Here is a 14,676-nt window from a genome sequence, read left to right on the forward strand (position 1 = left end):
AAAAAATGAACAATCTCGTATCCCAGTTCAAGAAAAAAAAATAACTTCCTTTTTTTTTTGCTCAAAACAATTTGTTAATAAATCTGTCGAGTTTTGATCGAATCTTCGACTTTTGCAGCGAAGTGGAAAGGCGGAAGTTGAATCTGACATTCCCGATAACGATCAATCCGACCACCTGGGACGCCCATTTGTTGCCGGTGTTCTTCGGTGGAAGTGTTCTCAATGAGGATCTTACTGTAAAATCGGTGCCTTCGGTGCAGCTAGGCTACTTCATCACAGTCGATAGTCCACAGCAAGACCAGATGTGAGTCTATACACTTCGTTTTATTTTGAGTTTGCAAATACGCTCGCGGAGCTTGTCGCTGAAAAACTGGTTAGTTATCTTACTTATACGGGAGAACGATCTTGAAAGTAACCATAATCTTGACCATAATTTATTTGCGAACGGTTAGAGTTCTATAAAAATATATACATTCTACGTGCTGAACGATACTTATAGAGTATTTTCGTAAGTAGAGTATTTTCTATGATAAAATTGGCAGCGATTCCTTGTTTAAAAGTTTTGATTTTTTACAAGTCTCAAGAAATGTGTTTCAGACTACAATTTTGATAAAATATAATCGAGATACGCTGTTAAAAAATTCATATAAACGATAGTCTTTATCTCTAATTTCTGTACTTCTGTGCATTCATTTCTTTGCATATACAGGGTCCTAGACCGTACACCCCTTTTCTTTCAAAAACTAAGCATTTTAGAGAAAAACGTTTTGAAAATTGTATGGTTTTGAGGGGAACATAAGATGGTGTCATTGGTTTGACCTTGAATGGCATCGTTAAGGTCAAGTCAAGGACACCTTTAATTTCTTAAATGGAAACCCCCATTTTTTATTTTTGTTTGAGCTTATCTCGAGAGCTTTCCAAAACATTATAATAAAGTACTTTTTCATTAAAAATTTTTTTAGTTATTTTGTATCTTAATCTATATATATTTTAATATAAAATATAAAATATCTCGAAAATTATTCAGTTTTCGATAATTGTATCGTAATACTTTTATGTACAGAATAATAAGATGAATCAAATGGTGTACAGAAAATAATTATTTTTAAAAAAAAGTATGCAATTATTTGCAATATATTTTTTTATAACAATTATTTACTTTTTCTTTACACCATTTGATTCATCTTTTTATTCTACATAAAAGTATTACGATACAATTATTGAACACCAAATAATTTTCGAGATATTTTATATTTTATATTAAAATATGTCAGATTAAGATACAAAATAACTCAAAAAATTCTTAATGAAAAAATACTTTATTATAGTGTTTTGGAAAGATCTCGACATAAACTATAAGAATATGCAACACAAAATTAAGATCAAACCAATGACACCATCTTATGTTCCTCTCAAACCATACATTTTTTGTTCAAAACGTTTTTCTCTAAAATGCTTAGTTTTTGAAAGAAAAGGGGTGTATAGGTGGTCTAGGACCCTGTATATTATTTATACAAATTATTATAATATATATTATTATATAAAATTATTCTAAATTTTTAAAAGCAATGCCTATATAAAAATAAAGTCTCGTTAATCTATAGTCGCCAATTGGATATCATCAATTGAATCATCCATTGCTATCAGTAATGCTCGTGCAAATAATAGATGTCTGATTCACTCACGACTATTCGTATTGATTATCTATTGTTGTCACACATTGAGGTATTGCATATTGAGGCATATTAATAACCTTCCCGCCATATTCGTTTCGGATATATGTCAACTAAAAAAAAAATTAAATTTCTCACTCTATCCTGTTAAAAATTATCAATCACCTCTGTATCTTGTCAGAATATAAATAAATAGATAAGTGTATACATCTGATGTGTACTCTTCATTTTGATATTAAGTGATTTTCCATCAAAATATTTTTTGATCGAAGATAATGTTTCAAGGGCGCGATACTTTTCAATTAATTTTATTAATTTTTCCTAATTTAATTCGACAATGTTTTCCTTCCCGAATCAGCGGCGCCGCCTGGGAGGAGGCTTTCTTAGAAGTCGTCGGCAAAGCTGAGGACGGAGGCGCGTTTAAGCACATTAGCACCGCGAGATTCGCCTCGAGGACTCTCGAACTGGAACTAGAGGCCAACACCAAGACGATCGTGCCGTATTTCACCAGCACGTTCATCATAATGGGCCTGTTCTCGGTCGTGACATGCATGATGGCCGATTGGGTACGCAGCAAGCCTTGGCTCGGTCTTCTGGGCAATATCTCGGCCGCCATGGCGACGGTCGCTGCATTTGGATTATGCATGTATCTGGGGATCGATTTTATCGGCATCAATCTTGCCGCACCGTTTCTCATGATAGGTAAGCTGCTATTGAAATTGCCATAATTCAGGTGTCGCAACACTCTGAACACTGTAATTTTACCCGATTATCCAATTATCTGATAATAATTAAAGGCATGAGATTTTATAATATCAATTTAACTATATATATATAATTAATAATTAATATTATTTATTAATAATTATATATATAATTAATAATTAATATTATTTATTAATAATTATATATATAATTAATAATTAATATTATTTATTAATAATTATATATATAATTAATAATTAATATTATTTATTAATAATTATATATATAATTATTAATAAATAATATATATATATATATATATATATAATAAATAATATAAATACAGAATGTCTACTAAAGTCCCTACCTCTTATATTAAATAACTCAACATTATGAAAAATTGCGAAATTCGTATTTATAATTTCGAAGGGCTATTCTTTTAAGGGAATTGGGGGATTTGTTTCCCCAAGGAGGTGCTCCAGAGGGATCCCAACTCAAAAATTTTAAATGGAATTCTTCATAATGTAGTATATCGTTTAAAAGTTTATAAAAAAAGAAAATTTTTGATGTAAATCGGAAGTTAAATATTGACCCAATCGGAAGTTATTTAGAATCAAGGTTCAAAAAATCGTTTCTCTATTTGGAAAATTCTAAAAAAAACATTGGAATGAAATTTTTTTGTCTTTTTAATAAAAGTCTGTATTAAATCTTTAACATAAATAAATTTAGATTTGACCTTGGTTTTTGCAAAAGCTATTAAATTCAAGATAAGGTCAAATAATTTTTTTTTATAAAATTAGGATTAAATCTGAATTTTTTTATGGAAAGGACTTAAAAAGACAAATACCTTCACACCTTGAATGTTTTTTTAGAATTTTCCAAATAAAGTAACAATTTTTTAAAAGTTGCCTTTTCAAACTTTGACCCTAAATAACTCCTAAACGGGTCAATATAGCAACCTCCAATTTGGATCAAAAATTTTCTTTTTTTTTATGCCCTTTCAAACTATACATAGATATACTACAATACGGGGAGTTCCATTTAAAATTTTTGAGTTGGGGTCCCCCTGGGGAACCTCGTTAGGGAGACTCCTCTAACTCCCTTAAAAAATAGCCCTTTGAAATGATTGAACTCGTATTTCGCAATTTTTTATAATTTTGAGCTATTTCCGAAATATAGGAGATAGGAACAGACTTTATAGACATACTATATATTAATTGCATTATATCACGTAGAAATTATTTAGAGATCTTCTAGAATTATTGACCTTAAAAAATAATTTTTTAATAAAAATAAATTAAAAATATTTTTTATAAAAATAACTTTAAAAAACTCCTAAACATTAAAATATCAGAACTAAATATGAAATTAATAGTTAACTAGTCAAATATTTAAAAGCAATTCAGTTTGTGAGGATTTATAATTTGAAATAGTATTATATTTAGAGTTCTTCTAGAACTGTTAATATTAAATAATACTGCTTTTAAAGTTTTTTAACACAAATTTAACTTAATTTTGTATTTAAAAAGTAATTGTTTAAAAACAACATATATTTATTAAAATTATTAAAAATAATATATTTATTTGGCAACAAAGGTTGCATGGTATCCAGCAATATTAATTTCACGAATAATTTTGAAATTGTCAAGTAATTTGTAATTTTGAAATACTTCGTATACAAACTTTTCCCATCATCACTAGTTATTTTCGCAATTCTTTATTAAATCGATGTGTTGGAAGATTTGTCAATCGATACTTAGATTGATACTTTGTATAAGTTGAGCAACGCGAAAATAACGACAGGGCTTAGCCTTTTTTTGCAATACGATGCCGTAATTCCCTGTCACGTCTGAAACGTAGAAATGTACATTCTCGGCGATAAATATGTTAGCTCGCTTCGTCAGGTGCATACAAGCGAAATAAACATACTGTGATTTACGTGAAAAGCGGAAGTCTTCTTTTCCCTTTCGACGTTGCGCTCGCCTGCGCTCAACGCCGAGTAAAATCGGTCTTTATCGATAATAACAGCTTTATTCGCGATCCAATCGACCGGACGCAATTCAAACCAATTATTATATTCACTCACAACTTTTATTCAAAAATATATAATTGATTAGCAACTAATATATATCTGTTTACTTCTTTATATATTATTTTATTTAATTTTATTTAATGGGGGAGAGTGGACAATTTTTCTGTCTCTTTCTAGACTTTTCAGAAACTTATTCATTTATTTCTATCATGAAACTAAATAATTTTAGTAAAACAATAAGTATAATGAATAAATATATGTAACAGCAGATTGATAATATTATTACAATTCTAAGTAGAAATTAAAATAACATTATATATTCAAAGAAAAGCGTTTCTCTTTTATATGATATGCATCTTTATTAGTCACGTACAATTACTTTGTTTCGATAGGAAACCTAATGCATATGCGAAATGCATTGCCTCACGGTTTTGATATATTGCAAAGAAAACGCGTTTCTATTCCTATTTATACTTTCTGAAAAATCAGAGGCGATTCATGTAGACAAACGTGACATCCGAAGAATTGGCGGTGATAAATTTTCAAGGAACAATCGCACGCTCAGAAAATGCGGATTGTTTCAAGCAGCATTAATTTTTTTTAAGAAAATAACTTATTCATCGTTAACGATCTCTTCAAATATAAAAACTTCAATTTTTGTAGAATTATTTAATAAAATTTATTAAAAATTAAGACAGATTTACTAAGAAATTTTTTAAAAAATTAACAAAACAAAAATAATTATAAATATATTTTTAAAGAAAATAATTAAAATAATTATGTTTAATAATTAAAATAATTATTATAATAATTTGTGTATACTAATTTAGAGTTCTTTTCTCTTTATATAACTTACATATATAATTAAGAGTATAATTTGTCACTTTATATACGTAAGCAAGGAAAATAATTAGAATTACCGAATCGCAATAAGAACAAAACATGGATTATCGGATTTTTAACGTATTTGTATTTTTTTGTCATAGGAATAGGAATCGATGATACCTTTGTTATGCTAGCAGCCTGGAGAAGGACGAGCATCAGTAAACCAGTGCCAGAAAGGATGGCGGCGACATTGAGCGAAGCTGCTGTTTCCATCACTATCACATCTTTAACGGACATGATATCCTTTTTTATCGGCGTTTGGTCGCCTTTCCCTTCAGTTCAGATTTTCTGCATTTACTCAGGTACCAAGACATTTTTATTATTTACATTTATTATTTACATATTTACGTAAATAGATCTTCGCTTATAATTTTTTTACGTAGAATATTTCAAAACTGACAACATGCCGATATTGTTTGCTAAAAAATATATAAGGATAATAAAAAAAAATTGAATAATTCCTAATAAAAAAAAAAAAATCTTTAACATAAGAAAACATACAATAAGACACATAAGAAACGATAGCTTTTTGAGATATCCTCATTACAATACTTTTTGAAATATCCACAGCAACATCATAATGTGATTCATATTTTTAATATCAAGCATGTATTAAATGACAGGTTTCGCAGTTGTCTTCACTTTCCTGTTCCATCTAACATTCTTCAGCGGATGCGTCGCAATCAGCGGTTATTGCGAACAAAAGAATTTGCACAGTGTTTTATGCTGCAAAGTGCAACCTTTATCTAAATCTGGTAAGTATTTTACATATAATTATTTTAATTGTAATAGTAAAATATAATTTATCTTCCTCGCTTCTTTTTATATTCAAATTTTTGTTACAAATCTGTTACAAAATTTCTATCTTCTTCATCGGAAGGAATATAGCTGGCAATGTATTAATTTCAAGTTTTAATTAATTTCAATCTATATAAATTACTAGTCTCCTTCTGCTATTTCTATCATTATGTCAATCATCATTATTCTAAGATCACTCGAAATTGTTACGTCTACATAATATATTGAAGTTACGTCGTGCAAATGCACGCGTTACGTTTGAATATCGTTAATTCGTTAGATCACACAGTATTACGTAATGGAGAAAGAGAGCTTGCTTTCTCCTTGTTTTATTTCTCTTGTTGTCATATCGACTGCGAAATATTGAAAAAGAGTCATATTATTTCTATCACGCGCTATCACACTATTTACGCAAACGATTACGTTATAATTAAGCAATTAGAATATTTTGCAATAGCCTTAATAAGAAACGAATAAGCTATGCGAAGAAAATTTCTATCACTTCTTTGCGTTTAACGATGCATTTTTTTAAACACTGTTTCAGCTCATCGATCCTGGTTTTACAGAGTACTATTATCGGGCGGAATTGATCCCGACGACCCTCACAATCCAATCGACAATCCCGAGCACGGATGCATGACTTGGTTCCGTGATTATTTAGCGGCTGCGCTAAACTGTCGCCCTGTGAAAGTCATTATCATCCTCCTTTTCGTGTTCTATCTCCTTGGTGCCCTTTACGGGCTCACAACTCTTAAGGAGGGCCTGGACCGACGCAAGCTTTCCAAAGAAGATTCCTACTCGATCGCTTTCTACGATCGCGAGGACTTTTATTTCCGAGAGTTCCCTTATAGGATACAAGTAAGTTGTCAAAAAAAAAAAATACAAAAGTCGCGAAATAATCAATGGGAATTTTTCTATTTCTTTCGCGATATATAAAATTTTTCTAATCTCTTCAATTTTTCGTCGCCTTTTTTTATTAGAATCCACAGATTTTATTTACTTTAATATTTAGAAATAAAATGCAAAAATGCCGAGAAAAATATTCGCTTTTATTTATTTTAAATATTATTGTGTAAGAGCGCATATAAGAAATGCAAAATCTTAATTTCTTCTCTCCAACACCTCGATTGTCAATATCCGAAAGTGTTTTTTAGCACCACTCTTTATTGACTATGCAAGATCTATACATTTATATGATCGCGCGGTTATTCAAATTTAAAGTAAAAAAGAAAAACCAGTCACAAAATTCGCGTTGATCAATATTTAAAGAATTCCGTTTCGTACAAGCAAACTTCGAAGAAATATATATTTCCTCACAAGTGGCGCAAAAAGAAAAGAAACATTAACATCGGAGGAAGGTGCGTTACGCTTGGACCTGCCACGCATAATCCGGTACACGCAATTATGTCACGTGTTCCCCTCGATACAACGCGATATCGTGCAAACAACTTTCTCCGGTCGGCTTGCTTGGACTTCAAGAAAAGCAATGCTCGTTACATCACTCTCCTCCGACTCGATCGACCGACTAGAGAAGAAAGGCTAACTAAACAGAGAGATTCTGCGTTCGAATTGCTTGGCAATTCACGTTCAATTTCATTCCGGATATTTATACCCGCGAGAACGCGCTGCTTCTTCCTTTTTTTAATATGCGATGCAATAGTTACATTTTTTATAACAAAATGGTTTCGAGAAATTATACAATATTTTTTTATAAACTATAGTAATTAAAGAATTTTAAAACTTTCCAAATTTCATTTGGAATAATATATATATATATATAGATTTGAAATAATATTTAATTCATATTCCAGCTCTAAATTTTAAAATAATTATTAAAATTTATTTTATTTTATTTTATTTATCTTATTAATTATAAATTTTAAAATAATTATTAATACTATGTTACATTAATTTCCAAGTGAAATGTGCTTTGTTTAAAAGCTAAGATATATTATCTATATATATATATATATATATATATATATATATATATATATACATATATAGATAATATATCTTAGCTTTTAAAAAAACAAATATTTTTATTTAAAATGAAAAAACAAGTTTTTGCCAATCCTGCTTTTTACATTGAAAATATGTGAATTTCAAAGATTTGAGGTAATATTTAATTCATATTCATGAAGATTCCAGCACTAAATTTTAAAATAATTATTAAAATTTATTTTATTTTATTTTATTTATCTTATTTAAAATAATTATAAATTTTAAAATAATTATTAATACTATGTTACATTAATTTCCAAGTAAAATATGGTTTATTTAGAAGCTAAGATATATTATATATATATATATATATATATATATAATAGTATAATATATTATAATATATATAATATATAGATAATATAAGTGAAATGTGCTTTGTTTAAAAGCTAAGATATATTATCTATATATTATATATATATATATATATATATATATATATATATATGTAGATAATATATCTTAGCTTTTAAACAAAGCACATTTCACTTATATTATCTATATATTATATATATATATATATATATATATATATATATATATATATTATAATATATTATACTATTATATATATATACATAATATATCTTAGCTTCTAAATAAACCATATTTTACTTGGAAATTAATGTAACATAGTATTAATAATTATTTTAAAATTTATAATTATTTTAAATAAGATAAATAAAATAAAATAAAATAAATTTTAATAATTATTTTAAAATTTAGTGCTGGAATCTTCACTGAATATGAATTAAATATTACCTCAAATCTTTTGAAATTCACATATTTTCAATGTAAAAAAAGCAGGATTGGCAAAAAACTTGTTTTTTCATTTTAAATAAAAAACATTTGTTTTTTTTTTAAACAATGTTTTTTATTTTAATTGTGTTTTAAGTAAAGTAACAAAAAATATGTTTTAAACTAAAAAAGCATGTTTTAAACAAGCAAAAAAAACTTGATAGCTTTGATCTGTGTAAATATTATAATTTAAATTTTTGCTAGCGTCAAACTGTAAATGTAAATAACATTGCCAAAATACAAAAAAAAGTAGTTTAAAACTATTTAAAACAAAAAAAAGTAGTTTAAATCTGTTTAAAACAAAAATGTTTAAAGCAGTGCTTACTGTTTTAAACAAGTTTTAATCAGACAGTTTTAAACATATTGTTTAAAACATGCCAATCCTAAAAAAAAGTTACGTAAAATTTGTAGCTAAATAATTTCCAGAAAATGCAACTCTCTTAAATTAATTCGTCACAAAAAGATCTTCTACAGCTTCCGCTTCAATTAGATAATTGCATATCTCATAATGCAGCGTGTTGAAGGCGATTTCAACGCTGCGTGTTTCTTTACGTGGCGTTAAAGTCTCGCTTCGATGAAATAAAATTATAAACTCGGCAAGAGATATGGTCGAACTGTGAATTTCACTGGGATCTTTTTCCCCGTTGCGTTAGTCCCGATACATTGTAGTGAAAGTACGTTTCTCAAAGATGGTCCCGCACTATCGCGTTTCCTCGCAATATTAATAATGTCACGAGAGTCGCGGCGCCTAGTCGAGTTCCGATGATTTCGCGGAAATGTCATTCGCCGAGAAACTACTGTCAAGAATGAATTTTTGACACGACACGCATCGTAATTAGGTCCACTCGTGAAATGTTGAAACGTGCGTCACTCTTGCCAAGATAAAACAAATTGCATAATCATGACAAAATATGACGTTGAGGTCCGGCAAACGCGACATGTTACGTCTCGCGAGGCGCGCTTTCTCGAAATTACTTTCACGAAGATATTGCTGGAATTCCCGAAAAGGTACTCGTGTTTCAACATTACATTCTCTGTAATCGGCATTGGCGATCTTATCATTATGTTTACGAATTTTATAAAAGAAATAGAAAAGAAAAACAAGACAACAACAAATGATCAAATTTCTTGACAAATCTTCTAAGTTATTTCAATAAATTGAAATATATGTATGTATATTATAGAAAACACAATAGACAATTATTTACTATGATCTTTGAAAAAAAAACAAACATTTAGCAAAATAATTGAATCCCTAGATTTTTTTTAAACTACTCAATAATCAAATTATAATATAATTATATAAATATATATGATACTATATTATAGATTTATATAATTTTACTATATAATTATTATAAATTATTATTAAATAGTTATAAATTGCATGAAATTTTCTATAATATATTACATTATATAATACAATTATACAAATAAATAAATATATATATATATATATATATATATATATATATATATATACAGGGTGTTCGGTAATTTTTGACGCACTCAAAGTGTAGATGGTCCGCTGCTACGATGGCGCACCTCTACCAGGCGTTGAGAAAAATAGTTCAAAACTTTTCTTTTCAGTTTGACTCAATCTATCTTTACTTTGAGTATGTCAAAAATTACAGGACACTCTGTATATATATGTATATATGTATATATATGTATATATATATGTATATATATATATATATATATATATATATGTATATGTATATATATGTATATATATGTGTATATATATATATATATATATATATATATATATACATATATAATACTATAGTATTATTAAACAATTAGAAACACTACATATGATTTAACCTTCTTATTAAATAAGTTTTGTTATTAAATATTATAGTAAATAATTAATTAATTTAAAAATTTATTAAAAAATCAAAATAAAATAAAATCAGCAGAGTTAAAATTCTTGTAACAAAAATGTTTTCTTGAAAAATCGGAATATATGTGAATAATTACAGAAATGCCACGTTTCTTTTATTGAAATGTGTTTTGTCATCTTCAAGATTTAATAAACAAGATTTGTAATTTAAGAAATGTCATAATAATATTTTAGATTCTGTGAAGGATTTTCTCGCTTTCGCGCTTGCTTACTTTCATTAAAATTTTTAATTTAAACATTAAGTAAACTATGTATATCTTATATATATCGTATTTTTATCATCTTTTAGGTAGTAGTGGCCGGCGAGTATGACTACAGTGATCCAATAATTCAACAGCAGATAGAGAACTTGACGAAAAGCCTCGAGGCAAGCAAGTACATCAGCGCGCCGATCTACACGGAAAGTTGGCTTCGCAGCTTTCTTAGCTATATAACACGCAACAAAGATTACTTGAACGTCACTATTAATGATAAGCATAATTTCACCACGGCTCTCAAAGAACTCTGGCTGTTCCCGTCAAGTTCTTTCTCCCTAGATGTCAAGTTCGACGAGACGGGCGAGAACATTGTGGCAAGCCGGTTTCTGATACAGGCGGTGAATGTGAGCGGCACTAATCAAGAAAAGGACATGGTAAAAGAGCTGCGTCACATCTGTGACATATCACCGTTGAACGTCAGCGTGTTTCATCCGTACTTTGTATACTTCGACCAATACGAGCTGGTCCGACCGACCACTATCCAGTGCATGACATTCGGTGCGGTCGTCATGATGCTCATTAGCTTCATCTTCATTCCCAATATTTTCTGCTGCTTATGGGTCGCCTTCTGCATCGTGTCGATTGAGATTGGGGTGAGCGGTTACATGGCGCTGTGGGATGTTCATCTCGACAGCATCTCTATGATCAATCTAATCATGTGCCTCGGCTTCAGCGTCGACTTCACCGCACACATCTGTTACGCTTACATGAGCTCAAAGCAATCACGGCCAGAGGATCGGGTCAAGGACAGCCTGTATAGTCTAGGTCTGCCAATCGTTCAGGGTGCCGCGTCGACGATACTCGGTTTGATGGCGCTCCTGCTGGCTGGCACCTATCTCTTCCTCGTGTTCTTCAAGATGGTCTTTCTAGTGATCTTTTTTGGCGCCATGCACGGTATGTTCCTACTGCCTGTGTTGCTGTCCCTCTTTGGACCCGGCGCCTGTAGTAAGGGACAAGACGAGCCCGGGGAAGCGGAGAATGCGAAGAACAGCACGCAGGAAAAGGAACTGGCAAACAAGCTTCAGCAACCCTATGTGATTCCACATCCTCATCTAGTCTATTACACCGCGGGCGTTGTCAAGCCGCTCCAGGATAGTCCCGCGACCAGCATGGCGGCGTTCGAGGAGAGGGATCCTGGCTTGGGCACCAGCGAGGACAGCAACTCGACCGAGAGTGGCTCCTCGCAGAGCAGGAGACGCCAGTGCAAGGACCAGCAACCGGATCTGCAGAATCAGGCCCGTCACGATATGTGGAGAAGATCCATCGGCGTCCTGTACGGCCTGTCGCAGTTTCAATCCACGACCGGCGAACCCGTATATCCAGCGCCGGACTATCCTGGTGCCTTAGCGCGAGAATCCTGCGAGGAAAACGGTGCACGAATGGTGCCTTATCTAGGATCATACATCGCGTATCGCCATTCGAATCAGTTGTCGCGGGACTACAGACGCAGCAGATCCTATCATAATCTGCAGTATCCTGCGTCAACGCGATATATAACGGATCCCCGATATCCGTAGTAGAGATATGAGAGGGTAGCGTGAAAGAAAGATATTGTCGACGTGATAAGCGAGACGAAAGAATCATTTGATTGAATTTTAGGCTCATTCGAGCAGAACGATAGCGATAACAGATTAAGGCAAACTGATTTTGCTGAAAGAATGAACTGATATATCGTAAAACTATGACAATGCAAGAGAAGAAAGAGCGAAGGAAGGATATCTTTTGGGCAAGATTAGAATGTCCGATGTTACGATTTATATTATTTTTAAAGGGCTGAATTTTGATAGTCAGAATTTAACTCTCAAACAGCGGCGCAATCGCATAGAGGGTGACGCCCGAATATTTGTATATTCGGATCTATCACAAAATATTTTTTATCTCGAATAAAATTTTTATTGTTACATTTTGATTTCATTGTATACATAAATTTTTTATTTTATTGTATATCAAAAAATCATTCTTCCTAAACTATCCATGGAAAAAACATAAGACATAGAAAAATAAATAAATAAATAATAAGCGTAAATGTGTTTTTAATAGAATGTTAAAAAATTTAAAAAAAAAGGAAAAAAAGGAAAAAAATTAGAATAAAATGAGAAGGTATTTCTTAAATATTTTTCCTCTTTTCTTTGATACAATTGATACAAATAATTTAATAAAAAAGATAAACTAATTTTATATATTAGTTTTATACTATATATGTATACAGAGTGTCCCAGAACTGGCGGAAAAGTTTTTAATGACAGATTCTTCATGAAATTCTAAGCCAAAAAGTTTTTTACAAAAAAGTGATCCGATAAATAGAATTTGAATGGTAAGGCATTGAAGTTGACATATGGGAGCGCATGAAATTCGTGCGGTCAGGATCGGCATGATCAAGTTTGACATGCATCACCGCGGTCAGGATTCATGATCGCGGCGATGCATAATTCTTATTATTATACATTATTCTGCTATTAATAATATAAACTAAATAGTAATTAATTTTATTACAATTGATCTTTATTAATTAATAATTATTTATATATTTTGTTTACATATTAGTTGCAAAGTCCTTAAATATAGGACACGCGGGATATTGATTAGATTAACTTAACAAATGATAAATGTAAAATAAATAACTATTAAATAACAAATTGATCATAATTTTATCAATCAATTAATTAATAAATTACTCAAATAACTTAAATTAGTTTCCCATATTTTTCCGTGTTTAAGAATTAAGCAACTAGTATGTAATACAGAATAAATCAATAATGAATAAATATTAAATAATTAAATGTAGAGTAATAAGAAAAAAATAATAAATAATTAAAAGTAAAAATAATAACAAATAATAAATCAATAATAAATAAATAATAAATAATAAATAATTAAATGTAGAGTAATAAGAAACATGCATCGCCACGATACACAAGTCATGAGTCAAACTTGGTCGTGCCGATCCTGACCGCGCGAATTTCATGCGCTCCCATATGTCAACTTCAATGTCTTACCATTCAAATTTTATTCATCGGATCACTTTTCTGTAAAGAGCTTTTTGGCTTAGAATTTCATGAAGAATCTATCATTAAAAACTTTTTCGCCAGTTCTGGGACACCCTGTATATAAAACTAGCTTTTGTACACATATTTAAGTTCGAAAAAATCTGGACACCGTTGAACAAGATTAATGTGATCTTGAAGAAATGTTTTATATAATAATGCTTATATTACAAATATAAGCAACATTAAAATGACGGTCAATATATTTGTATCTTACGTATGATATCAATATTTAGGAATATAACTTGCAAAACGAATTATTGTATACAGGGTGTCCTAAGAAAAATATACATCAGTAATAGACGTGTAATATCCCATTATAGCTAAAATTAATATTAAAAAAAGGCAAATCTCTCTAACAATCCTCAAATTTTTAGAGAATTCATCGATATATTTAGATATATATACAGGGTGTCCGGCGACAATCGCACCCGTCGTATGCAGATAAAGCAGATAAAATTGAGAAGAAAAGTACTGTACCAATTTTTTTTTATAACGCTTAATAAGAGAATTATTATTGAGTAAAGTCTGGCCAATCATCGCCGATCTTTAGCCAGACGCACGTCAGTGA

At 30.2% G+C, this 14,676-nt stretch overlaps 1 protein-coding gene across 3 annotated transcripts in view; it reads left to right on the plus strand.

The window, feature by feature from the left end:
* The window catches only part of LOC126849756 (patched domain-containing protein 3), a 33,502-nt gene extending 19,123 nt beyond the window's left edge, over positions 1-14,379 (plus strand). For 2 of the 3 annotated variants that reach the window (XM_050591958.1, XM_050591948.1), the window contains exons 4-9: positions 119-304; positions 2,032-2,375; positions 5,397-5,597; positions 5,919-6,050; positions 6,638-6,951; positions 11,094-14,379. In XM_050591958.1, coding sequence (XP_050447915.1) covers positions 119-304; positions 2,032-2,375; positions 5,397-5,597; positions 5,919-6,050; positions 6,638-6,951; positions 11,094-12,578 — 2,662 coding nt within the window. In that variant the 3' untranslated portion in view covers positions 12,579-14,379. The remainder of the gene's footprint in view (positions 1-118; positions 305-2,031; positions 2,376-5,396; positions 5,598-5,918; positions 6,051-6,637; positions 6,952-11,093) is intronic. The other variant, XM_050591966.1, reaches the window with a different exon arrangement.
* The last annotated feature ends 297 nt before the right edge of the window (positions 14,380-14,676 follow it).

The sequence above is a fragment of the Cataglyphis hispanica genome, chromosome 1 (genome assembly GCF_021464435.1).
Source record: "Cataglyphis hispanica isolate Lineage 1 chromosome 1, ULB_Chis1_1.0, whole genome shotgun sequence".
Classification (NCBI taxonomy): domain Eukaryota; kingdom Metazoa; phylum Arthropoda; class Insecta; order Hymenoptera; family Formicidae; genus Cataglyphis; species Cataglyphis hispanica.